General features: G+C 48.1%; 11 protein-coding genes across 11 annotated transcripts; 5 read left to right on the forward strand and 6 right to left on the reverse strand.

Annotated features, from left to right (window-relative positions):
• Positions 1-703: 703 nt before the first annotated feature.
• Positions 704-2,054, reverse strand: ASPVEDRAFT_133782 (Zn(II)2Cys6 transcription factor domain-containing protein; the record flags this gene model as incomplete). The annotated part of the gene is made up of 2 exons (XM_040807061.1): positions 704-1,249; positions 1,302-2,054. The coding sequence occupies 2 exons, from the start codon at positions 2,052-2,054 to the stop codon at positions 704-706; spliced, it is 1,299 nt and encodes a 432-aa protein (XP_040668883.1).
• A 281-nt stretch (positions 2,055-2,335) lies between these two features.
• ASPVEDRAFT_889675 (MFS transporter) lies at positions 2,336-4,647 on the forward strand (the record flags this gene model as incomplete). The annotated part of the gene is made up of 8 exons (XM_040818464.1): positions 2,336-2,710; positions 2,770-3,036; positions 3,096-3,119; positions 3,178-3,505; positions 3,566-3,607; positions 3,667-3,862; positions 3,924-4,194; positions 4,256-4,647. 8 exons carry the CDS (start codon positions 2,336-2,338, stop codon positions 4,295-4,297), a joined length of 1,545 nt encoding a protein of 514 aa, XP_040668884.1. The 3' UTR covers positions 4,298-4,647.
• On the reverse strand, positions 4,501-5,731 carry ASPVEDRAFT_42633 (uncharacterized protein). The gene is made up of 2 exons (XM_040812626.1): positions 5,556-5,731; positions 4,501-5,454 (listed from the first exon to the last, which is right to left on the reverse strand). Exon 2 carries the CDS (start codon positions 5,241-5,243, stop codon positions 4,752-4,754), a length of 492 nt encoding a protein of 163 aa, XP_040668885.1. The 5' UTR covers positions 5,244-5,454; positions 5,556-5,731; the 3' UTR covers positions 4,501-4,751.
• ASPVEDRAFT_889679 (uncharacterized protein) lies at positions 5,672-6,563 on the forward strand. Its single transcript, XM_040818465.1, has one exon. The coding sequence runs from the start codon at positions 5,976-5,978 to the stop codon at positions 6,201-6,203; it is 228 nt and encodes a 75-aa protein (XP_040668886.1). The 5' UTR covers positions 5,672-5,975; the 3' UTR covers positions 6,204-6,563.
• Positions 6,564-7,275: 712 nt separating this feature from the next.
• ASPVEDRAFT_29655 (uncharacterized protein) lies at positions 7,276-8,080 on the forward strand (the record flags this gene model as incomplete). The annotated part of the gene is made up of 2 exons (XM_040810258.1): positions 7,276-7,292; positions 7,342-8,080. 2 exons carry the CDS (start codon positions 7,276-7,278, stop codon positions 8,078-8,080), a joined length of 756 nt encoding a protein of 251 aa, XP_040668887.1.
• Positions 7,890-9,241, reverse strand: ASPVEDRAFT_42636 (BTB/POZ domain-containing protein). The gene is made up of 3 exons (XM_040812627.1): positions 8,948-9,241; positions 8,768-8,894; positions 7,890-8,712 (listed from the first exon to the last, which is right to left on the reverse strand). Exons 1-3 carry the CDS (start codon positions 9,037-9,039, stop codon positions 8,164-8,166), a joined length of 768 nt encoding a protein of 255 aa, XP_040668888.1. The 5' UTR covers positions 9,040-9,241; the 3' UTR covers positions 7,890-8,163.
• Positions 9,242-9,868: 627 nt separating this feature from the next.
• Positions 9,869-10,921, forward strand: ASPVEDRAFT_715008 (WD40 repeat domain-containing protein). The gene has a single exon (XM_040816123.1). The coding sequence runs from the start codon at positions 10,201-10,203 to the stop codon at positions 10,612-10,614; it is 414 nt and encodes a 137-aa protein (XP_040668889.1). The 5' UTR covers positions 9,869-10,200; the 3' UTR covers positions 10,615-10,921.
• ASPVEDRAFT_42637 (uncharacterized protein) lies at positions 10,693-12,557 on the reverse strand. Its single transcript, XM_040812628.1, has 2 exons — positions 12,120-12,557; positions 10,693-12,044 (listed from the first exon to the last, which is right to left on the reverse strand). The coding sequence occupies exons 1-2, from the start codon at positions 12,308-12,310 to the stop codon at positions 10,883-10,885; spliced, it is 1,353 nt and encodes a 450-aa protein (XP_040668890.1). The 5' UTR covers positions 12,311-12,557; the 3' UTR covers positions 10,693-10,882.
• A 193-nt stretch (positions 12,558-12,750) lies between these two features.
• ASPVEDRAFT_29659 (uncharacterized protein) lies at positions 12,751-14,700 on the reverse strand (the record flags this gene model as incomplete). The annotated part of the gene is made up of 3 exons (XM_040810259.1): positions 12,751-13,684; positions 13,775-14,067; positions 14,158-14,700. 3 exons carry the CDS (start codon positions 14,698-14,700, stop codon positions 12,751-12,753), a joined length of 1,770 nt encoding a protein of 589 aa, XP_040668891.1.
• Positions 14,701-14,996: 296 nt separating this feature from the next.
• On the forward strand, positions 14,997-16,127 carry ASPVEDRAFT_53644 (BTB/POZ domain-containing protein; the record flags this gene model as incomplete). The annotated part of the gene is made up of 3 exons (XM_040814815.1): positions 14,997-15,124; positions 15,182-15,308; positions 15,375-16,127. 3 exons carry the CDS (start codon positions 14,997-14,999, stop codon positions 16,125-16,127), a joined length of 1,008 nt encoding a protein of 335 aa, XP_040668892.1.
• Positions 16,128-23,757: 7,630 nt separating this feature from the next.
• On the reverse strand, positions 23,758-24,100 carry ASPVEDRAFT_84587 (uncharacterized protein; the record flags this gene model as incomplete). Its single annotated transcript, XM_040817567.1, has 2 exons — positions 23,758-23,817; positions 23,879-24,100. The coding sequence occupies 2 exons, from the start codon at positions 24,098-24,100 to the stop codon at positions 23,758-23,760; spliced, it is 282 nt and encodes a 93-aa protein (XP_040668893.1).
• Positions 24,101-24,335: the final 235 nt, after the last annotated feature.

Genomic DNA, 24,335 nt, shown 5'->3' on the forward strand with positions numbered 1-24,335 from the left:
GGCTTGCGGTGTAGGAGATACCCTATGCCGATCCTGGGGTATACTTGTTTCTAGGATGTCCTTGTTCCTGGGACGGACTTGTTCTTGGGATCCACTTGCTGAAGCGCTGAAGTGGGGCGTCAGATGTCATCCAATAGAGACTAGTAAGCGCTGTGTTGAAGGCGCTAGCTGGGCAACCTGGTAGTATGGTCGACCGTAACATCTCGTAATTATCGCGAGAGAATGTCGCAACTATGATCCGTAATAGTACACATGTTTGGTGGAATGGATTTGCCATGATAGAGTACCATTTTGCTGCCGCCGTCACAAAATGCCCGATCAAATGCTGTTAAGGCATTATAATGACTGAGGCGTTTGAGTGCCCTGGTTGCTTTCGGGTCCATGCTCGGGTCTCCGTTCGTAGCACGTTTCTAGAGGCGATGTTAGCAAAGGGATAATAAAGAGGGGAGGCACCTTACTACACCGGTTTCCCACTGTTTGACCATTGTACTGAGATTGTGCGGATCCGTCAGGCTCTCTGATGTGACCCTAAGATACCTATCAAATAGATTCCACTCATCTGTGTCACCAGGGCCATCACTTTCGAAGGGAGCGAGTGTGGATAGTAAATTGTGAGAAGATGCTGTTTGACTAGCAGCTCCAGGCTCAAAGATATATAAGGACTAAGCTTAGAGCAAGTATTAATCACCAGAGCGAGTTGAACTCAGCAGCCATGGATATGAGCGCAAAGAGCAAACATCATCATTCCGAATTCATCAACTGTCCCAACCCAACGTTCGATCCTTTCCCTTCGCTTGGGTTCTTTTTTCTCAGGGAATGCCCATAGCTCGGAGATAACCAAGCTTCCATCTTCCCAATCAGATAAGTACCGATAGTACACCTTATTCCACGTCTCTCGGTTATCCGCTTCCCACAATGCCTTATGACCCGGTACATAGACGGTTCTTAACTCGTCGGCGATGAAATCAGGCAGCATCCGGTCCGCATTATAGATGCTACTGAAGACGTAAAGAATAAAGACTGCACGCCGTTTCGCAGCAGCCACAATCCAGGATTCCCATGTTGGTTTGGTCCGTTCTATCTCGGCGGTACAGGAGAGACCATTTCGACTGGTACGGAAGGCCAAATCCATGAGAGCTATCATGGTGTTTTCCGAAAAGTTGCCTCGAGGAGAGAAGTACATCAGGATTGAGTAAATAAGGTAAGCTTGGAAGGAGCACAGGAGCTGGTAGTCATGTTGATCCGGGCTCTTTAATCCCATTAGCAGTCACGTCCAAATAGGAACAGAGGTGCATACATACCTCACTAGACAGCCTATCCATCTCCCGTCTAAGGGTACTCATAACTACCTCCTCGCTCCCGGGGACGGCGTGTTCCCACATACGTACTAGGCTATAGCAGTTTGCTAGTGCGCGAGGAACCTCGCTCCCCTTCACTTGGGCTTGATGAATGATTGGGGGAAGATGCCCGTCCTCCAGCATGTTCCGCGGATAAGTCCTCAAGATTCGCTTAATAAACTGTATAGTATAAGGAAGAACGACTTTTGGGATCTCAATTCGATCGAGCGTAGTCATGAAGTAAGGCCTTAACCATCGAGAGCGAATTTTATCTGCCTCGGAGGTGGGAGTCAGGTCAATGTCTCCAAAAGCAAGCTCATTGTTTCCGACAGTCCCCTCGATACATTGTCCATGTAACTGCTGGCTCGGTGGATAGCAGATGGTATCACCAACAGGTAACCAACTAGGAGCACTGGCATCTGACAGAGAAACCGGCGTTTGTAATGTTGTCGACGCAGAGTTTGAATCGAGAAGGAACGACGCCCTAGGACAATTTAAGCGCTCGGGCTCTGCTTGTAATCCTCCCTGTGCTAGGCCAGAGTTGCGCTGCTCCGATGCTAGAGCCGCTGTCTCATATACACAGCTTCGGTCTGTTAATCTGCACCTCGAGCACGCAGGCTTTTCTAGACTGCACCGGGCTTTGGATCTAGCGCAATTGCCGCAAGCCTTTCTGCGTGGAGTACGAGGTTTCTTTCCAGGTGTGGTTGGCGTGGCCATGGCTCGCGGTATAGAGTGAATATAGTATTGAGCTGATGCATGGATTGCAAGCTCAAGCAGTCATAACCTATTATCTGTCCGTCTGGTCGCCGACTCCGATCTCCGCGGAGAGACGTCATGCTGGCTCCTATTATTCGTGGTTCAAGCTCGGAATTCCGAAATTAGGTCCGGAGTGGCAAACTCCTCGGAGTCCCTGGCCGGCTTGATTGCGCTGTCCAGGAGTATTTAATGCCATCGACCTGGTCCAGAGGCAAATTCATTGCTCCTGTCAAACTTCGAATATGGAGAGCCTGGACATTCTACTACGTGGCAGTATTTACGGTCGCTTGCTCAACAGCGTGTCAAAGGGACGATTTTTCTCCTACAATGTATCTCAGACCCTCAAGGACGAAGAACTACCAAGCCCAAACTCCCAGGAGCATATTATAGTAGGCTTCGCTGGTCCTGATGATATAGACATGCCTCATAACTGGCCCAGGCTGGCAAGGATGGTCGCCGGCTTCAACATAATGCTCTTGAACTTCAGCTTCTATGCAGCATCGGCAATCTTTACACCGAGTATCTCAGGTATCGAACAGGAATTTGGAGCTACCACTGCGGAAGGCACACTGGGGCTTTCGCTCTTTGTTATTGCATACGGAATCGGGCCTCTGATCGTACGTCTGCGCCTCCAGAAGACCCCCGGTATAACCTCACTAAATATATATATCTCCAGCTTTCTCCTCTGTCAAGCCTGTCGACACTCGGGCGTTCACCAGTATATGTCCTTGGCTGCCTTGCTTTCTGCTTGTTTAATGTCGGAACGGCTTTGGCAAAAAACCTACAAACCGTCTTGGTACTGCGCTTTTTAGGTGGCTTCATCGGAAGCACACCTATCAGCGTCGGTGGCGCCTCGCTAATGGAAATCTTTAAGCCAAATGAGTTTCCCTATGCAATTGCGTTTTACGCAGTTAGCGGAGTTTGCGGGCCTATTCTAGGACCGGTATGTCAGCCTACATGCATCTAGACATCCATGGCTTTTGCTAACTTTTGCAAAAACAGATCCTTGGAACCCTTGTGATGTGTGTTATCCGTTTTGTAACAGCTGAATATTATCTGACACTAATTATTATCGTACAGAAAGCGCTGGAGCACCTGGACAGCAACGCTATGGCTCGTTTCCGGTATCACAGCTTTCACCACCGTATCTATTTTCTTCTTTTTACCTGAGACGCTATCCTCGAATATCCTTCTACGACGAGCAAGGCGCCTTCGCGCACAGACGGGCAATCCTGCCTACCAGAGTGAAGCAGAGATCCATTCACCGAGCGACAATCTCGCTGTACGCATTGTCAAGGACATGGGCAACGATCTCAAACTTGCCTGTCTGGACCCAGTGATACTATTTGTTAACATACACACAATGCTAGTTTACGGTGTCCTGTACCTTTGGTTTGAATTCTTCCCATTCGGTAAGTTATGCTCAGCTAGATTAATTTCGCCCACGTTATACTGATGGAGTGACCCAATAGTCTTTGACGGCATCTACCATTTTACTGCAATCCAGCAAGGCCGTGAGCTTCCCTCAGCTGACTTTTTGCACAAATACTGTGCTAACAATTCTTCTCTCCAGTTGCATTCTTTGGTATCCTCGTTGGAGCATTGATTTCAGTCGTTGCATACATTCTGTGGTTATACTATTGGTACCAGCCACGAGTGGCAGATGCAAGCATCGTTCTTGAGCCAGAGGCTCGCCTGGTACCTGGACAGATAGGAGCTCTTTGCATTCCGGTTTGTCTCTTTATCTTTGCATGGACATCCCGAGAAAGGTAGGCCAGCCACTGGAGTTACTTGATTTCAGCAGGAAAATTTCTAACCTCCTGAACACAGCGTACACTGGATCGCTCCGATAATTGGGACAGCGTTCTTTGCACCGGGCTTCTACCTCACCTTTCAATCCATCCTCAATTACCTAGGTGAATCCTATCCGCGCCATGCGGCAAGTGTATTTGCCGGTAACACCTTCTTCCGAAGCTCTTTTGGAGGAGCACTGCCGCTGGCTGCACCACGCATGTTGAATTCGCTTGGAATTGGATGGGCCTCGAGCACGCTTGGGTTCATCTCTGTTGCCATGGTGCCCTTACCTTTTATTTTGCAACGGGTGAGTTGTGTCGCCACGACTGCATCCGATATATAGTTATTTGCTAACTTGTATAAAATAGTATGGCAAAAGGCTGCGTTCTTGGAGCCCATTTGCGAACTAAGAAACACATTTCAAGGCTTGCTTCCATATTGGCTCCGCCCTATATGCCATGGGCTCACTTTCGCTGTGCTACATACCACCATTTCAACCTGTGGTAAATCAAAGTTGGCACGGCCTTCCTTGAAGGTGATCTCGGCGCTTGATGTCTTCCCTTTCAATACTGAAGCCGTCTTGCGTTCACGATCCCTTAGATTTTACATTCCCCCAAAAGCTCCATCACTTGCTTGTTTCTTTTTGTATAATTGATTTTAATAAACTTATTGGTTATTTGTTTATCCCACTGCCAGCTCCATTGTTGGTAACAGTACTGTTATATCATGCTACAGCTTGCCTAGTAGACAACATGCTTTACGCTGCAATCGGATAGTACCTTGAGAAGCTGTCGATAGCTATACGAACTTAAACAAGAGCGGAGGAATCTTTACACGCAAGGTCAATGTGCGAAAGACTTTGATTTAGGTAGCAGGCATTCCAGGCTCGCTAGTCTTGTAATCTGGGTCTTCCTCAATGCTTACACCTGCCTCCGCTAGTAAGTGAGGAAACCATCTAAGCATTCGGTCGCGAAATACTTCGTATCCAGCTCCCTTTCGCAGCACCTTCATGTTCTCGGCATCGAAGTTCACACCGCCGCGCCTGTACGCATGCCATTTCTGCAGACCATAATCCACCACCAAGTCCACCGCGTCAATCACTCTCGGATCAATATCTTCAATCCGGAATTGTTGCCCCTGGCCGGTCAGATTGGCCGAAGTTCCGAATGTCAACATGCCGTCCGAGTCCTCATCGCAAAGGCGACCGAGTCCCCTCAGAAACGGACCTTCGGGAACTGCGATACTGATCGTATCGCCCTTCGTGACGTGGGATAGCGTAGCGGAATCGAGAACTGCCAGGCGCGGGTGAAGGGTTTCGGTATCGTATTTGGCAATGATCCCGACAATCATCGCCATATCTTCTGTCAAGACCCTTGTCATCTCAAACTTGGCCTCGGAAAGCAAATGGATCTCTCGGTGCTGTTTGTATGTCCCGATAATGCCAATATTGTGCCCCTCTCGACGATCTTTGGCTGAGAAAATCCGCTGAATTCCCGCCTGTGTGCTGGTCAAGAGTGCGTAGCCGACATCGGTTGGGATGATGACAACTCCACCACATTTAAGAGTCCTATAGGCCTCTTTAGCGTCACGAGTGACGTTGGGAGCAGTACCTGGCTTGGGTATGAAGCGGGAAGCCATTGAAAGTGATGAAGATTAGCAATTACATACTAGTCAAGGTAGGAATATATGTGGTCAAGCGAATGCGACACGTCATGATGACACGTCATGTTGACATCCAATTTGCTGGTTAGCAAAGACTGTCCTCGGAGACTCTATGAGTGTTTTCATCACCGGATCTTTCCACACAAACGGGGTTTGTCGGAAAGGAGGACCGGTGATCATTTGCTCGTGGCGTCTTTTCCTCGGCACTCCGAAGGTGTCGGAGTTCGTTGGTCTTGGCTAAGCTTAATTTGAATTAGTACTAGTTCCACTGATAGGACTTTTTACTGGTGCCGCACGGAACTCCGATCATCGTTGACCAGACATCTGCGTACGGCTAACAGAGTTAAGCTCAACTTTTAATTCAAACTTCGCCAAACCACACAATTATCAGGCTCTACCAGACCAACCGAAAGCCAAGTTAGGCGAATGACTGTCTACATAACCGACCATTCCACTTCTGTCCTCAAAACCCACAGTTGGCGCACAGCGTCCAATTCCGCCAGCTACCTCCTATCTCACATAACTCCGACATCCAAAATCCTGGAAATCGGGTGTGGGGTGTGGCCCCGGCTCAATTATTGTAGATTTCGCCCGCCGTGCAAACCATGGTCATGTCACACGGATCGAAAACGTGACCTCGCAAGGCGTGACTAACATCGATTTTCGGCTGGGTGATATTCACTCTCTCGAGTTCCCGGATAATACCTTCGATATTGTTCAAGTACATCAGGTGCTGTAACATATTGCCGATCCTGCCAAAGCGCTATACGAAATGAGGAGTGTCGTGATATGTGGTGGAATTATCGCAACAAGGGAATCCGCGGCTATGATTTGGTATCCAGAAAATCGCGAGACCGCTGGTTCGAAATTACTCAACGGATGGGAAAGGCGAGAGGCGAGAATCCGTACCCTGGACGGTATATTCATGTCTGGGCGGAAGAGGCTGGATTTGGTCGGGCGAATATTAAGAAGAGCACTGGGTCGTGGTGCTTGAGTAGTCCTGAGGAGAGGAAAGGGGGAGAGGGTGCGATCTTCGGGCTTGGCGAAGACGGCTGACGAGGAAGGGTATGCAGTGCTGAATGATGAACTGGCGCGTGAGGTACTGCGGAAGGATGCTGCCATGCCTCCTCAGCAGATCCTTGTTGTGAAGAATTTCTTTACCTGGCCCGTCTCCGACCTCAACAGCTGTTAAGGGCCGGACCAATGAAAGCAAGACAGACAACCTAGGAACTCGGTGGCCTGATCCACGAAGTGGCTTTGCATTCGTTGTGATTATTCTCCTCCAACGAATAACAAGCGTCGTTGATAAACATGGGTGCTCCGAGTGATGTTGCGCCCGCGGAAGAGATTAGTCAAGCAGTTTCCCAGAAGCAATATTTTTTGCTTTTGCACCAGATCTCATTTCCAAGTCTTGATTGTTGGCCTTCTGAGGCTGAAGGTCTGTCTGGCGGGGTGCTGAAGCGCTGAAGTGGGGCGTCAGATGCCATCCAATAGAGACTCGTAAGCGCTGCGCTGAAGGCGCTAATGTTTCGGCGTTCAAGCGTCCAATGCATCTTCGTTCAGCGAGAAGCGGATTGAGACCTCCGACCAATCGATCCCCGTTCAGCCTTCAGCCTTCAGTGTTTATGAAACTGATATTTTTCTGTGAACAAAATAAATGATAAAGCCGGTTGGACCTAGTGTAACTACTCGTCGGAGGGAATTTCTGCCACGGTCGGCTCCAATCATGACTCCATGCAACCGGTAAGGATGGGTTAATTTCCTGAATGAGATATAACTGATAATGGCGCAGAGTATTTCTGTCTAAGCTTCTGAAATTCACCGTCGGCACTGATTGTGAAGAAGTTTTCATTCACAGTAATATACTTAAATCACATTCGACGCCCTGGTTCAACAGCGATAGCGGTAGTGTTGCTGGTGATGACCCTATTATAATCAAGAACACGGATAGGCATATATTTAGTTTCGTCTGTCAGTACTTGTACACTGGAGACTACTCTATTACACTTCCCGGCGACACTCCACCTCCTGGCCTGGCTTCTGGTGGACAAGATAAGGCGGAGCAGGCGGATGTACTCGTTCTCGAAAGAAGCCTCTTTCGAGACACAGAGACGGTGGAACAATACGCGGACTACCTTGTGCGGCGGATTCAGCCACGGCCATCTGAGGGGTTGCAAGGCAGCTATAATCCTATTTTCGATTATACCGAAATACTTCTCACCCATGCTCGTCTTCAGGTTTTTGCCGCAGAATATAAACTGCAGGAGCTGCGCGACATCTGTCTCTTCAAGATGTTGCATCTCCTGCATGCTTTTCCAATATGCCAAGATCGGATTGGGGATATTGTTCGGTTGTTTGACTTTGCCCTCCGCGCGGGCACTGGACGGTGCGAGAATCTAATCAGAATGTTGTGTCATTATGCTACTCAGCACATCCGATTATTTCTGCATAACAGAGAGTTCGAGATACTTCTGCAGGAACAGCCCACTTTGGGCAAACTTTTGCTTACTACAAGCGGTGGTGGTCCTTGATAATGAATTGGTAGCATGTTCCTTGTTCGTATCAATTTCAAAAAAATAAAAAAAAGACAAAAACTTCGATAAAAGCCCAAATATCACTTTTTAATATTCCGTCTCCAGTCAGTACTGTATGAACATAACGGACAATACTTGGCCTTCGCAGAACTCTGTAGGCTCCAATCCATAGAACAGCTAGGGCATTGATAGGTTACTGTGCTGACTGGATGATCTTGGCTCTGTACAAGGTCAGCCGCGAAGCCCAGAGTTTCCCTTAAGACTTGATTGAAATCGTCATTCTTCAACAAGTCATTGATATGTTTCAAAGATGTGCTAACAAGAAGATCCCGAAGACCTCTATCTGCGGAACTCGTAGTGGAATATGCGCTTGCGATAGCAATGGGAAAGTCATCCATTTCCCAGCATGTCGTTATAGCAACCGAAAACTTCTCCTTCGCTTGCGCTTTGAGCTTAGGAATGCCATATTTGTCACCTATCTGGTAAACTTTGACGTTGAAGAGCATTGGGGAGGTTCGACCTTGTTCACTACCACTGCTATCGTAATTGAATCCATAGAAAAAGTGAATCATTGCTTCTATGGCCCTGGGATCGTCGTACTCTAGTCGTACAACGTTCTCTGTGACTTCCTGACGAATTCGAATAAGCTTCAGGCATCCTTTGATGCCGTCGAATTCAACTTACTCTCCATTTGTGGCTGAAAAGCCGAGAGAAAAATTCTGACTGCCCACAGACAATCACTTTGTGCACTTCAAATTCCTGGTCCCTGGTGACTATTGTCAAGTCAGAGAACGTTGATGCGTGAAGATATCTAATAGAGGCGCAATGAGTACTGGACAATGTATTTTGCAGATTTTGGCAAACCTTTGGATGCTCGCAGTAAGGTCACCTTCATTTCCGTCAGCCTCCATGGCCTCCGCCTTGATTTTCACGGTCACAGGCTGGCCGCTCCCCATTCTGGCGCAATAAATTAACCTGCTTTTAATGCGCCGTACTGTCTCAGGGCCTCAGATGAGATATCAAGACCTGGCGCGTTGGAAGGGGATCAGAGATGGTGACTTCATTTGCTTGTGTACTTCAGAAACTCTTAACTCGTTTCCTTACCCTCCCTTCATTAGTGTCACAAAACAATTAGCTGCTGCTTACGCTAGTTCCCAGCCATGCTGTTAAAACCCTTTGCTGCTAACACTCGTATTCGCCTTAGCTCTCATTACCGCTTACATGATGCCTCGAGGTCAAAGCTCGTAATCTTACCGCCCGGGTTATTAGTATAGGGGCCTACTACCGCAGCACTCTATTCTTGTCTATCTAACTATTCTGGTGTTTATACCCCAGGTCTATATTAGCTCTCAGCCCAGGATCTTATTCAGATCTTCTATAAATCCTTTAGACTAAATTAGTCATGGGCCTACAGAATCCCATTTATTCTAATATAGTATATCTACTTTGATATTAACTAAAACTTATATATTATAGATTTTAGGACTAGACTAAGTCCTGGTACCTTTTATTCTAGGTATTAACTAATACCAGGAATACTTATTCCAAGTATAAGTAGATTCTTTATTCTATAATAGAATTATTCTTAAGGCTATGCTATTTCCAGGATAAGGTATCTCAGGAACCTCTATCCCTTGGTAGCAGGAGATACTAAACTACTAAAGCAGGGGATCGGCTGTAAACCAATCAGAGTTACATAGTCACGCTGAAGGCGCTAGTACTTCAGCGCTCAAAGCTCTCCTCAGCCAAGCCTTTATTGTCTTTCGCTTCTATGAATGGTTGGACGCAGGTTATTGAATTACTGTAACGTTTTTTTGGTTGGAAACAAGTCTTCTAGACTCCAAGATTATATTTCTAGGAGCGCCACCCCTATTCCTTCAGCATCGTCCTCCATATCTGTCGAGTTCCTTGACGAGGTTGATACTTTGACAGAAGATCCTAACTGCGACGATGCCAGCAGGGCAACAGGCTATATTGGCAAGGCATCCGATTCTCGTGGCTAGTCAGGATTGGTATGAGGAACATCGGAGTTATGACAATGACAAAAGACGATTAAGAGGAAACATGTGTCCCTTTATGTCCGCAGCAGAGTAGGCCACAGTGGGTACCTTCCCTAAATGTTTAACCTAACTACTACTCTCAGCTCAGGTTGGGTTCGGTCAGTCGCCTTCTCTCCAGATAGCCAGCTGCTGGCATCTGGCTCTGATAATAAAACTATTAAGCTCTGGGATCCTGCTACTGGTGCTGTCAAGCATACCCTAGAAGGTTATTCAGATTGGGTTCGGTCAGTTTTCTTCTCTCCAAATGGCCAGCTACTGGTATCCAGATCTAATAATAAAATCATTAAACTCTGGGATCCTGCTACTGGTGCCCTTAAGCATACCCTAGAGGGCCATTTAGATCGGGTTGATTCAGTTACCTTCTCTCCAGATAGCCAGCTGCTGGTATCCAGTTCTCATGATAAAACCATCAAGCTCTGGGATCCCGCTACTAGCACCCTTCAACATACCCTGGAGAGTTATTCAGATTAGGTTAATTCTGCTGTCTTCTCTCCAGATGGCCGGGTGCTGGCATCTTACTCACGTGATAAAACCATCAAGCTTTGGGATGCTGCCATTGGTACCCTCCAGCATACTATAAGAACTGGCGGGTTTGTTACCAGAATTGAATTTTCCAAGAAGCTGCCTCATCATTACTAATCTAGGATGTTTTTGATATACAAATCTGGCACGGAAGCTTCTCATCAAGCTCTGAGACAAAGACTGATTTATGTCTGCAGGCAAATCAGAAGCACACCTACTACTCCAGCTTTCTCGGACCCAACTCGAAATTGAACTCCTTCAAATGCGGCGAGAGCTTATATCTTGCAAAGAGCTGCCCGTTCTCGACCAAGATCCGCCGTAGCATCTCCCCCCTCTCCTCCTCTCCTTCAGGCCACACCCCGTCCCATATCCTCACATACGGCTCGATAACCGCTAAAGCCTCCTTCAGCCACACACCTGCCTTGTCCTCCTTAATCCTCCTGCTCTGTACCACCCCCTTCTCCAGCTCTTGTAGATGATCTTCCCTCTCTTGCCCTGTTTTGACCGCAGCCCCCATCACCCCAAGTAGGATATGCGACCGCACTGCAAGATCCAAGTCACCCATCTCTACACCCTTTGTCTCCTCCACCGCAACAGCAGCCAAAAACTCCACCTCCTCCTCACCACCAAGCTCCCCATCCCACCCCCTCCACCACGCGTATGCCCCAATCCCGCCATCAGGCCACCCACACCACATAATCTCGCTCTTCCACGCAGCATCCTCCACATCCGGCTCAACGACGCCACTACTTCCCCAGCTTGCCTCCCAAGCCTTCACCGAGTACTTCTTTTGCCACTGGTACACATCAAACATCCCCTGCGCGGCCAATACCCCGAAGTGATTCACGTCCCACGCGTCCGGGGACGGCGTCGTGGGTTTATTTGGTGGGCCGAAGAACCCGACACCCATGTTCTCAAGCCAGAAGCGCGCTTGCGTCTCCGAATAAGGCGGAACACCGGGGTGCTTCTTGCGCAGGCGGTTGATAGTCGTCTCCAGCGTGCTGAGGGCTATTTCGATAAGAGTCGCAACCGAAAGCAATTTCTGTCTGCGGCGGGTGCGACGGACGTTGTACGCCCAGCGGGGGAGTTTCGTGGCATGCGGGCCACCACCGGGGTGAGGTCGCTTGCGCGTCTGGTCCAGCGGGGAGTCCGAGTCAGGTAGATCTTGGAGATCAGGGAGTCGGTAGAAGCGTGCTGTGGCGGGCTGTCTTAAAAACGCCTCAGAGTAATAAGAGCGCCAGGCGGATGGGTTAAGGAGCGCGTGGTGTTCCGTGTAGAAAGCATCGAAGTCATCGGGGGAGGGGAATTCACCCTCTGTTTGGTCAGAGGAGCGGTAGATGGCTGCTGCAATTTGAGCGAGGTAAAATAAATCCAGGGTGCTGTGGTTGTGATGGTCAGTCTTCGTTCGTAGTATAGTTACTGTGTTCAAGATAGCCGTGGTAAGATTAACTGACCGATTCAACCTTAAGTCGCCCTCGCCAAATGACCACCCGTGCTCGTGCAGTTTCTCAATCACATCAAACACGCCATCGCCGAGCCACAATCCCTCATCCATGTGGATGAATGCTATCCATAACACTTTCTCGTGGCTGTCGACCGGCACCACGCCGTTTTCGACGTCGGCGAGAAATTTTTCAGCACTCATGTCAATCTCTGCAATCTGTAAGGGATCACGATTGGCTAAATAGGAATGGCTATCAAGGGAGCACCAGCTGTATCAAAGATCAGGATGGACTCGGCGCAGGATGGATGATGCCGCGAAGGGAATAGGAAATCAACGGATACCAAAGTGTTACGGCTGATTTTATGGCTAGCCCCTTTAGGCCTAGCGCATCCTCACCTGACCAGCGACCACTTTTGGATTTTGAAATACTTCAATGTTGAGATTTCGAATGACCGACAGAAGTTGAAGAGACAGGCCCTTGAAGCCTTCTTATATTCAATTCTCCAAGAACTTCTTAACCACGTGATTTGCAGGTTTGCAGGTTGACGTGATGCCTCCTGAGATCCTCCGCATCACAGATTACTCACGCTCTGTGGATCCAGTGACTATTGTACATTCATTGATCTAGACATCTATCTCCCCTACGCACAAGAACCAAACGCCTCTTGACATCCCGTTCCACAGTACGCATTCGTATCGCCGCAGTATCCCCATTCCGAGCAGCAGTCGCCAAAGGCCGACCCCTCGCACACCGCTCCAACCGGGTCGCTCATCTGACTGCACAACCCATCCGTGGACACTGGTGGGCCGGTGCTCGGAGAACAAGTCCCGAATTCAGGCTGGCACCCTGTCCCGCAGTACTCGGCCGTGTCCCCGCAGTAATCGCTCCCAGAGCAGCACTCGCCAAAGGACGAGCCGAGGCAAGTTTGGCCGCCGTTCGCGGCACCGCAGAGACCGTCGGTGGAGGGATTCGATGGAGTTGGTGGGATGGCGGAGGATGTGGTTGACGTTGTGATTGCGGTTGATGTTGATTTTGTGGTTGACGTTGGAGTCCCCGTTGTCGACGCATCGCCTGTGCCGAACACGATCTCCGTAATATATGTCGACTTTGAGGTCTCCTCTATGGTAGTCGTGAAAACCTCTGTGTTTCCCGGTCCCCACGGCTCCGGCGTGTATAAAGGCGGGTCCGCTGTACTTGTGTAGCTTTCCGTGATTGGTGAAAGGCTTGGGAGACTGGCTGTCTCGCTGATGATCTGGCGTCTGCGCGGCGGTGCCGGTGTCGGCGGGTCGATCTCCATGGATCGCTTCACATTTGCAAAGACGGAAGCGTGGCCCTGGTACTCACAAGACAGCTTGGGGCCACCGGCGGACACAATGGCGCGCTCGACACAGCCGGACTTCATGAGGAACGGCAGGTTGAAATATGCGCGTGAAAGAGACGTGGAGGTGTGCTCGTCCCAGTCCCAACCTGTCAGGGCGCCACAGCCCTTCTCCTCGTCCTTCAGCTTCTTACCGTCGTCCGTGCTCCAGCCCTCGATGTTGTACACTTCGAATATGTAGAAAAAGTCGGTGGTCCTGCCTGCAGTTAGCGGTGACTGTCCGTTGTCCAATTGCTTGCGCCAGAGGTATTGAGGAATAAGTGACAGCGAAAGGTTCTCAACTTACCAGTAAGCACAGTCGGCCATTGCGGACGGCGGTACCACCACCGTTACCGTTTTGGTCGGCGTGTTTGTCACAGTCACGGTTTCAACAACTGTGAGAGTCTCCTGCAAACCGAATTGTGTCAGGGTAAAATCCGATCCATCATAACCCGGCGGATTCGTCGGCGCGAAGATGATTGGGACCTGCTCCCCATCTATCATGGTCACGTCCGCTGCCAACTCAAGCGACAGCGCCTTGGAGACATCAGGGTCTATCGAGCACTGCGGGCTCCCAGGCGTCGTCGTAACAGCCGTATCCTGCGCGTTGCAAGCCGTGCTTGTCACGCAGCTAGTCTGTCTCGTGTTAGCTTTTTGCCACTCTTTCACTCAGGGTCTGGGCCCACTCACCTCTGTTGTTGTCGAGGACTCAGCCAGGTACCAAGCACTGTAACTCGTCACCAGGTACGTGCACGCCGATGCTGTGGCGGGGGAGTCGCAATCGTCGCTGCTATCGCCGCCGTCGGAACCCTGTGTGTTTCCGCAGCCGCCTGGAACTAAACAGCCGAGGCCACCGCATGATCCGAGGAGGCAGTCGGGTATGCACCCACGGGTGCCACAGCCGCCACCGCAGCCAAAGATATCGCAGCCGCTATCGCAGCCGAACAAGCCGCAGCCACCATCACAACCAAACTGGATACACTCGCGCCTTCCGCATTTATCCCCCGTGCAGCCAGAAGGAGTTGGGGTGGGGTTGGCCTTGATAGTGACGGGTGCCGGGTCAATTAGGGGATCAGGATAATCGATTGAGTAGGTTGGCTGGGGTTGAATGGTGACGGGGACAGGGGTCGTGTGGAAGGTGACAGACGGGGGGGTAGTAGGAATTGGTATATCCGTGTCCGTGGGCGTCATTGGTGTTGGAGGGATTTTCGTTAGTTGAAACGCCTTAGGCATTTTCGGGCAAAGAAACGCTCCAAACCGTTCATCGCGTCTGGTGCCTACCGAATCAGCCATCGCCACGCGGAGGATCTTGCTGCAAAACAGGTCTGATTGGTTACTACGTAGGCTGAGAGACTCTCTTGCTTTGCTGGCAAATATAGTGCAGCCAATGCACTGAAGAGGGGTTGAACCCCAGATTATAAGAAAATCGGACTTGGTACAGATATCTGCGTTACTGTCCCTGTCAGCCGCTTCTAGTATCTATCAACTGGATAGAAACTTAAATTTTATACTTCGTTTTCTGCTCAGCAATGGCAGGGAAGAAGAAAAACCGCAAAGTCTCACAATCATCTGTGCCGGCCGATCGAAATCCCGACCCAGAGTCCTCCAACAGGCCAGATGGCAAGGCACAAGAACATCTTTTGGGTCTTATTGCTAAGTGAGAAATGTGTAACTCAGTTGAGATAAAGTGGCTTTGCCGCTAACGTAAACTTAGCCTTCATCTCAACTCAGAATACAGCGACTTGGAAATTATCTGCAAGGGTAGAACCTTACCAGCTCATAAACTTGTGGTTTGCTCTAGGTCTGAGTATTTCAAAAGAGCTTGTTTTGGAGAATTCAAGGTGCGAAACATCAAACTTTTAAACAACCCTTCAGACCAAGTCTCACAGACTGCTTTTGCGATCCAGGAGACCCATGAGCCTATCTGTCTTGACACTACAGACCCAGTCCTTCTTGAGAAGGTGCTCGAATTTCTATATACGGGAAATTATACTCTCGGACACCTTATCCCTAAAGCTCAAGATCCACAGCTCGATAGCAATACGGAGTGTGCGAAAGAGTCTTTGATAACGTCTATCTCGAAAGGGCATGATCCGAATCAGCTTGCGTCAGAAGTAGAAGAGGCCACCGATGAGATTATCATACACAGTTCAGAAAATATCGCGCAAGATCCCATGGGTGGAAGCGACCAAAATGACCAGGAGGATGCCACGGAGCCTGTCGTTGATCCTTCAGCCGAATGCCACCCATGCTACTTTCACATGCGCGTCTTCGGTGAAGCAGACTATTTTATGATCAGCTCCTTGAAAGACAAAGCAAAGGAGCAATTCCGTGCATCTTTTACGGATTGCTCAGAGAGGGATTTGTTTGCCGAGGTAATCAAGGAGCTCTATTCGGAAAGGGCCAACTACCAGGAATTAAAAACACTGGCAATAGATGTTGTGGTGAACAATCTGCCTAGTCTTCGAAAAGGATTTAGCCCGGCAATTGATTCCGAGCTTCTAGAGGCAGTTCCTAACTTTGCCGTCGATCTTTGTCTTGCAACAATGGATAAGTATGTGAGCGAGCCACCTAACATGAAACCATATCCGTTCGCCACGGGCTTTGAATATAAGGGAGTTGACTACGAATCTCTACCATGGGGTTTTGGAAACAATTGAAGAGCATGAGGTTGACACTGCTTCTTGAGAGGGTACAAAGTACAGGCCTGATATTAGCAAGCTAAAAGAGCTTCACAAGGGTCTGAGAAGTAACAGCAACGCATCAGAGTCGAACTTTGTTTCTCTGACCTCATCTGGAGACGTTGCTTCCAGTCTTAGCAGACTAGTCCGGCGTAAATTTGAGCGATCTTTTAAAATTCCATCCATTTGTTCGATACACTTTTGAAGGAAGCTGCCACGCTTTTCATGCAGAAGTTCCAGAAAATTTTCAAAGTGGCATTCTGGTACTCGTTGGACTCTAGTAAAGAGGTCAGCTTTTTATAAGAGGATCTCGGGGGATTTACATGAGATGTCAACCTCCAGAAATGCGTAGCAGAATTACGTACACCTATGTCGATGTGGGAGTCTTCTAGGAGAGGGAAGGTAGCTTTGGGGGGAGGGGAGGTGGTTGCGTCTCTGAATGAACCCCCCTCACTCTCCGATGAAGCCGTGCGGCCATTTCTTATCTCTTTTAGGTTGCAACTTTGTCCACTCTGCCTATTCTTGCACTCTTAAATTGGACCAGGCTGAACACGCTGAGCCATGGACGATAACGTAACGAGACTTTTATGGGGCTTACGTTCAATGAGAGACTGAAGAAACGAAGGCAGTGCCCATCAGCTATAGTGAGAGAATGAAATACCCCTTTGGGCCAACGCTGTTTGCAACAGCATAGGAACAACGTGAGACCGAGCTCGAAGCCAGCAAAAGCGGCACTAATGTCTGCATCTAAGAATATGGCTCACGGTTTTTTTACAAGATCAGGCCAAAAATATATGACATGACCAGTACAGCGTCCGTATTTAGGGCCAAATTTTCTGGACCGGACTTTGTACGGGAAAATGTGTTCAACAAGGTGTTCAAACAGTGGGTCACCAGTTACAAAGGTCAACTAGCGGCTCAGTATTGTAGACCTTATCTGTTATCGGAGGGCCCCTGGTTCAACCACGTTTAACACTTCTAGTACGTAAACGGCGCAAAGCAGGCTATCTAGTTTAGCCAGTCAAACTCATGGTTTGGCCCTCAAGAATTAAGCAAGTTGAGCATAGATTTCTGAAACACCCTTTTTCCCTGCGGAATAAAGTACTCGGGTCCATTGTTCAACCACGGGCCGATGGCGTCAAGACGTTACAATGAAAATTGGGCGGCTCAATTCAAACTGAAAAGATCAAAAGCAAAAGTCCGAGCTGAGTGTAGAGTTTGAGATAATATGCTGGGCAGTAGCATGCGACTTTGATTACTGCGTTGTTGAAATCCTATCCCTGTCATTGTTAGCCTACGCTGACTGCAGTTCACTGCTAGCCCACGCTCACTGCTAGCCTATGCGACCGGGTTCGAAGCCAGCAAAAGTGGCATTAATGACTGCCTCTAAGAATATGACGTCACGGATTTTTAAGGCCAACAAAATCAGGCCAAAATTTATGACAAGACCAATACAGCGTTCGTATTTAAGGCCACATTTTCTGGGCTTGGACTTGTATGGGAACCTTGTGTTCAACAGGGTGGTCAAACAGTGGGTCACCATTTTTACCGCTACTATTACAAGGGTTAACTAGCGGGTCAGTATTGCAGTCTCTTTGTTATCGGAGGGCCTCCTGTTCAAATCCCGTGGTTTTGCACAGGAAATTTAGCTCTCAAATAGTTCAGCAAAGTTGAGCATCCGTCGCCGAGGGATACGCCATTTTCTTGGGCGGTATAGGGATATCATCTCATTTTCTCTGCTTACTATACGATTACTGCTGCATCAAGAAGCTCGGAGGCTGCCGGCGGCCCAACCCAAGATGTCTGCTATCACTACGTTAAAGCATGTCACATAAGCAAGTCTAAAAATATAAATCAATAAAGGATATTAAGAGGATTCTTTTCTTCTACCACGTAAGCACTCAGGCTGCCAGGAGAAACTAGCTCACTCATTCCATTCATTTTCGAGTAGCCATTTCATTACCAGGATGACAGCGAGCGATAAGTTGAACTTCTATTTTGCATTCCTCCCCCTCCCCCAAATACAGGCACCGTAGTCTTATATTCAACTGAAGGCGAGACAAGCCCCCATAAGAAAGCATGGATGATGTTAAGCGCTCCTCAGAATAATACGTTCACGTAAGGGAATAAGTCTCATGTTTGAACAATGATGTGGTTCAAGGCGAGGACCAGGTAAGGTGATGTCGTAAAGCAGGCAAGCATCTCAAAGATAAAATGGCCTCAAAGCTCTTTAGTGGACGACAATGACCCTCATTCAAGATCAAAATCACAGTTTTTCAACCGTGACCTTCAACTGAGTGCGGAGTGGGGCTAGATAGATGGCCAGCTATGACAAGGAATTCTCAAAACCCTCAGCGCGATACCAACGTACCGATATTGGCCTAATCTGCTCTCTTGTTTTCAATGAGTTACCGTTAATCATGGCGTTCTTCGCATTTCTCTCCCACGTGCAGAAGCCCGACCAGAAGTTTCTCGATATCACAATGTTAGCTGCCGAGATGGGGCTAAAGACTTGGCAGTAGGCAAGCCAAAAGAGCGCAAAATAAAGAGCAGTTCCCTGCTCTGCCATCTAACTGTGCACAGTGCACAGTAACTGCGCCACTTCTTTTTAAGGGGTATCCCTACAAACAATAAGTCTCTGAGCTATTTTAAAAGGTTAGAATTGCTTCTAAGAGTATTGGGATAGATCGAGTTTTTACAAACTTAGGAGAGTAGTTAGTTTCCGCAAATAGCTAGTGTAAGGTCCTTGGCCGTAGGGGTTGTTGCGAATAGTGCGAAAGGGTGTAATACACCTAATAATAAGAAATATACTGTCGCGAGGTATCAAACCCGAGAAATTAGGAATTCTTAATAGATTAGCGCTGAGCTTCCTCTTATAATACTCTTCGCGAAATAGGGGCTTTCTCCCAGGCTGTCTTGCGGAGAGTAGTACGATACTAGTATACAAGTCCAACAACTTCCAGGATGGTTTCAATGAAAATCGCGGATATTAATATGGCAGGGTTGCAGCAGGTTAACTTTCTGATGATCTAGGTTTTAATAAAACAGGCTCTTATCAAGTCTATTTGGCTGAGAATGTAATTGATCACTATGAGTGCTGAAGGACTAGCGCCTCCAGCACGACCCTGGCTATGTCTGATTGGTTTATAGTGGGTCCCCCGCTTCAGCACCTCAGCGCTTCGGCCTCTCCCGCTGCCAAGGAACCGACGTTCCTTGAGACACCTTATCCTGGAAATGGCATGATCTAGGACGAGTGTTCCTGGTATGTATCAACGGATTTTTGGGATAAAAAGGTACCAGGTATTAGTTATTTATTGTCCAAGCAGACGTACTATATTAGATAACCAGGATTCGTGGGCCCACGATCGATCTGGCCTGAAGCCCGTGAAGGAGATCTCTATGACCGGGATTCTAAGCCTGAATTACAGCCGGACCTGAACTAAAGGGTACGCAATGATCAGCAAAGTGATGCCAAAGTTTCTACTGGTTCAAACGAGGGATTCAGGTTATGTAGTTTGCGGTAGAACTAGCCATTGTACCTTTATGGCTAAATAATCCGTTTTTGTCAGTGCTTCTTGCCGCGTGTAGCTGAATGTTCGGTCCCTTCGCATACTTGCAATTATTCACCCAATGTTCGATCAAAAGACAAACATTGAAAGAAAACTCTGCAAATGGCCCAGTGAATCAACAAAGCTCTAGATTACCAAGTGGCTGATGGACTCGACGATTTTGAAACCAATATCAGGCTATTTGCTTTCCAGAAGTAGTCATAGAGGAGTTGCTTTGATTTGAACAGCGGCCTCTATAAGGAGGATACTTGAGCAAACTGAGCATTTAGAATACGCTCTCTGTAATAGCCAGGCAGCCAATCTTTTCGGTGGTAAAAGATGCCCTTTCTGGTCCTGCGATAACCGTTTTCCTTCATTCTTTGTCGGATGGTCGCTTCGTGGATATTGTGAAGCCCTACTCTCTGAGCCAGTTCGTTCCAACTTACGCTTTTGTTTGAGGGCAGTATTTCCAGCTCATGCATCAGACCCCTTACATGGTGTCGGGTAATTAGACGTCTGCGGCCTTTTTGTCTTGCTTGATGTCGACTATTCGCCTGTGTATTTATGGAAATTAGAAGCTGCTGACCGCCAAAAATTCTTTCTTTGAGAAGTCGAATCGATAATATCATTAGCATAGAAGTAGCAAATGGCAACCACATTTTGAAGGATGAGTTGGGAATTCCGTTTCACCTCGGCTTATGAATCAAGGTCTATTCAATTTATATTGTTAGGCGTTCCTTAAGAAGTCGACTATATAGGCGGATGCTGCCAAATTTAGAGCTTGCTAAAATTAGAGCTTGCCAAACTGTAGTGCCTTGGCCGGTACGGTGCTAAATTTAGTTATCTCTTCGCTGATATGTTTGGAAGTGCTACCTTTGTCGGAGCACTACTCCAGATGGTTGTATGATGGCGAACATCATTCGATTTCGTCTTTGTGGAAAATTCTTCGCATCATACTCTGCAATAGAGGCATTGCAGGTTGTGTACATGAGCTCAACATTCAAAACGACTAGTGCATGGACGCAGTCGGCTTGTCCTCTCTGAAAACGATCTTGACTTGATCCGAAACTCAATTCGCACGACGGGAATTCAGCTCATACGGGCCAGGATACTGGAAGCCGCTCGAAAGGCAGACTCGAGGTCGTTGATCGCCCTGCTTCTAGCGAACCTACAGAATTTGACGACGCTGTACGCTCATGTCCCAGAAACAGGTATTAGACGGCCAAATTTAACAGACACGCATACCGTGATGTTTAACCAAGATAATCAAAGAACGAATTTGCCCGCTTCCCAATGCCGAGCCCGGAACATGGAGTTTTCAAGGAGCCATGCCTAAAGAGCCATATGCCCAGCAAGAATAGTCTCCATGAAGCATTTTTAGGCAGCTTCCAAAGGGGTTACAAGGTTAAACGCCTCGGGCAACTCAAGTAGCGTTGATTCATTGATATCACTGACACCTCTTGGTCAATCAACTAAACTACTAATTCTCTTGACTGTACATCACATTCTACAGAGGGAAATGAACCCGATTGATTTATGTTCCAGCCCTTCTGTCTCCGCCACGGCTAGTGATGCCCTCCATAACATGATTAGATATCTGGGAAGATATCTTTTATTGTCTTTCGGATCGGAACGGGGTAATATTTATCCTACAAGAGTCAGCAACGTAAATTCCGAAATCCGATCTTGGCCCGGCCTACAAGGTTTGATAAAATAGGGAGCCAACTTTGCATGCTGGATGAGTCAAAAATGTGAATCTCGTCTGTATCTGGGAATCGGACGACAAGAAGCGCTTCTGCCCTGCAATCCATGCTGTATGAGGTGGCATTCTGAAGCATCGTATCCCTCCGTCGTTTCTTTGTTGTGATATGGCAGTTTCAGAGAGACGCTTCTGAAACCATACAGTCTTTCGGGACATGATGGGGAAAGATTCTTCTCGTTGGACTTCCTCATCCTGCCCAAAGGGAGACTGCGCTCTAAATAGATATTGTCGAACTTTACCGCTCAGCTAAAAAAGGTGTCAAGACACTATTTCTAGCTAATACAGTGTATTTCATTTCCGACAGATATCTAGCCAGAAGTAGACCTCGTCATGATAAGATGCTAATTTGAGAAAATTATGTGTTCGCTTTCCCTTGTCTTTCCCCCTCCCTTTTTAATTCTAGAGCAGTAACCTGTCGCTCGAAAAGAAGGTTAGCCTTACGTGGGCTTGAGAAAGCTGACGAAGGAACTCGACGAAATAACGTGTAGTTTTGATCTGGCTATTTGGTGAGACAGACGCCAGTTTTTGGGGGTCAAACGGCCATCCCACCTCGAGGGCCGCGGCCTGTGGCCGATTTTTCCCTTGCCACTTCTAGATGCGGGATTTTCTTTTATGTTAAAATGAGGGCCAACTTAATTTTACTCTTCTTCGCTGTTGTGGAAAAGGTCCAGATACTGTACTGTACCAGCAGTGCATAAAACTACCCGAAATATTCCCTTCAGGGCGGCAGGGCTCCTTTTTGTATGGGCTTCTTGGGACCCTACGGAAATAATCATGACTCCCTGATAATTTTCAAAGAGGTAAGTTGGGAAATCAGGGTCTACCAAAGCCGAGTGTCAGATTCTCTAGAGGCGTACTTTGGATCCTTTGCACGTAGATGACTGCTTGTATTCAAGTTCACGCTACTCAGATGCTCGTCCCCTTATCGAGGTCAGAAACTTGGGCCCAAAAGGTTTGGGCGTGATTGCGATAAGCGATATACCTCGAGGTACACGTGTCATTGCGGAGTCGGATCTTCTTCAAGTCAGAGTCGATCAACTGTACGCGCGGAAGATGTCGTGCGTGCCTTCGAGAAGCTTCCCCTACCCCAACAAAATCTCCACCTAGAGATCCATGCATATGCGTCTCCCGAATACAAGAGCGCAGCCGAGCGTGAATTAGAGCAGAGCTGGGAGCAAATACCACAACTACGCGCAAAGTGCTTGAGATTTATGCAGCAAACGCCTTTGGCGGCGTTTTTTTGCTAGCTTCTCGTATCAATCACTCATGTATCCCAAATCTCCATTTTGCATACAACCCAGAGCTCCATAAAGAGACATTCCATGCCATACGGGGGCAGGCGAAGAGCTCACCATAATGTACATCAAAGGTACCAACCGTACTCGCAGTCAGCGCCAGGCGGAGCTCAACAGGTGGGGGTTTCAGTGCACATGTTTGGCATGTGAGGACACATCGCAGGGTAAAGAGTGAGAGAGAAAGCGTTCTCAGTTATTCGACTTGGACCAAAAACTCGCACTTGACGCGCTAATGAGCACCGAAAGATCTTATATGAAGTCATTGCGGGCGGCACAGAAAATGGCTGCCATACAACAATCTGAAGATTTGCTAAATAGAGAATTAGGGGTTTCGTAAGTGGCCTAACCCGAGCACCTGGCTTCTCTGACGTTTTAGATATCATGATGCGGCTCGCTATAGCTTGAGGCTGAACAATACATGAATGGCGTTGATATGGGCCAAAAAGAGTTGGAGGTTGACCACTACTGCATTGGGGAAGACCATCCAGCAAGGAAGGACTTCAGATCGTGCGTCTGCTGGAAGCAGCAACAGATGGTGTAGAACCAGTTCATGAAAATGTAGCAAAGTGGTATCAGCTGCACAACTCGCCTGCGGATCAGTGCGTTGTTATGTAATCGGACGGGATAACTATGCCCGGGTGACCCAGCGTTTGCACCCAAGCGAGATCTCTTCGATTCTAGCATCTATAATTGTATATTGGCCTGACTGAGCAACGTTTCATTTTGTAAGACTTGCGATTATGCTTTTTGGCTTCCCTTAGTTATATAGTCATGTCCTTGGTCACGGCAGACTACGAACTCGAGAATATGGCTCTCATTCAACCACACTGAGTTCCGGGGCAATTGGTTAAAAGACCGTAGAACATGATGCACCCAGATTCACCCATTTGAGATATTGACCGTACGAGTCTGAAGTAAGCCCCTGGAAACAAGAGCGCGCCCTCTGCGACGCCTCCTGCCCTCCCCACTTGTCGCCATCAGTGGCATCATCATCATCGCTTTGATTAGATTTCGGGGAAGATATCTTCCATGGTCACTGGAACTGGACGAGGGTAGCACTCCTCCTGTTATGTCAGCGAAATAATCTGGACTAACCAACTAGTGAACCAACTGCCAAGAACCTACTTGTCTTGATAAGGCCCCAAACCATCTTCCTCCGGTGGAATCGAAGACGAATATCTCGCCAGTTTTTCTAATCTTGATAGCCACCAGGGTATCAGCCTTGCATTCCAGGCTATATTCCGCCGCTCTCTTAAAGATAGTATTCTTCCGTCTATTTTTCTGCTGTGATGCCGCCTTTGCGGTTTCCGAGTGACGCTTCTTCACCCAAGAGGATTTCCGAGACATGGTGAAATATGCTATATTAGGCGGGCATTCTCAACCCAGATCTAAGAGAGGAGCGACTTCGCGCCCTAAATAGCTTTTGAGGACATGTCATACTTCAAGATGCTCACTGAATCCGCGAGATCATTTACCTAACCCTCTTGGTTGAACTACATCACCGCTCAAAGAGAACATGAGGTTTTGTCCCTTACGAAAACTCTAGGAATGCCAGACAATTTAACTTAGCGCTCAATGTTCA

This window comes from Aspergillus versicolor (assembly GCF_001890125.1).
Source record: "Aspergillus versicolor CBS 583.65 unplaced genomic scaffold ASPVEscaffold_6, whole genome shotgun sequence".
NCBI classification, from domain to species: Eukaryota; Fungi; Ascomycota; class Eurotiomycetes; order Eurotiales; family Aspergillaceae; genus Aspergillus; species Aspergillus versicolor.

What these genes read in the sequence shown, in the direction of transcription:
- ASPVEDRAFT_42633 (XM_040812626.1), bottom strand. Translation starts at nt 5,243, where the DNA reads ATGGCGATGATTGTCGGGATCATTGCCAAATACGATACCGAAACCCTT.
- ASPVEDRAFT_889679 (XM_040818465.1), top strand. Translation starts at nt 5,976, where the DNA reads ATGACTGTCTACATAACCGACCATTCCACTTCTGTCCTCAAAACCCAC.
- ASPVEDRAFT_42636 (XM_040812627.1), bottom strand. Translation starts at nt 9,039, where the DNA reads ATGGGGAGCGGCCAGCCTGTGACCGTGAAAATCAAGGCGGAGGCCATG. An exon ending in CTTACTGCGAGCATCCAAAG is followed by an intron (nt 8,895 to 8,947) that starts GTTTGCCAAAAT and finishes CGCCTCTATTAG; the next exon opens with ATATCTTCACGCATCAACGT. An exon ending in TTTTCAGCCACAAATGGAGA is followed by an intron (nt 8,713 to 8,767) that starts GTAAGTTGAATT and finishes CGAATTCGTCAG; the next exon opens with GAAGTCACAGAGAACGTTGT.
- ASPVEDRAFT_715008 (XM_040816123.1), top strand. Translation starts at nt 10,201, where the DNA reads ATGTTTAACCTAACTACTACTCTCAGCTCAGGTTGGGTTCGGTCAGTC.
- ASPVEDRAFT_42637 (XM_040812628.1), bottom strand. Translation starts at nt 12,310, where the DNA reads ATGAGTGCTGAAAAATTTCTCGCCGACGTCGAAAACGGCGTGGTGCCG. An exon ending in GGCGACTTAAGGTTGAATCG is followed by an intron (nt 12,045 to 12,119) that starts GTCAGTTAATCT and finishes TCACAACCACAG; the next exon opens with CACCCTGGATTTATTTTACC.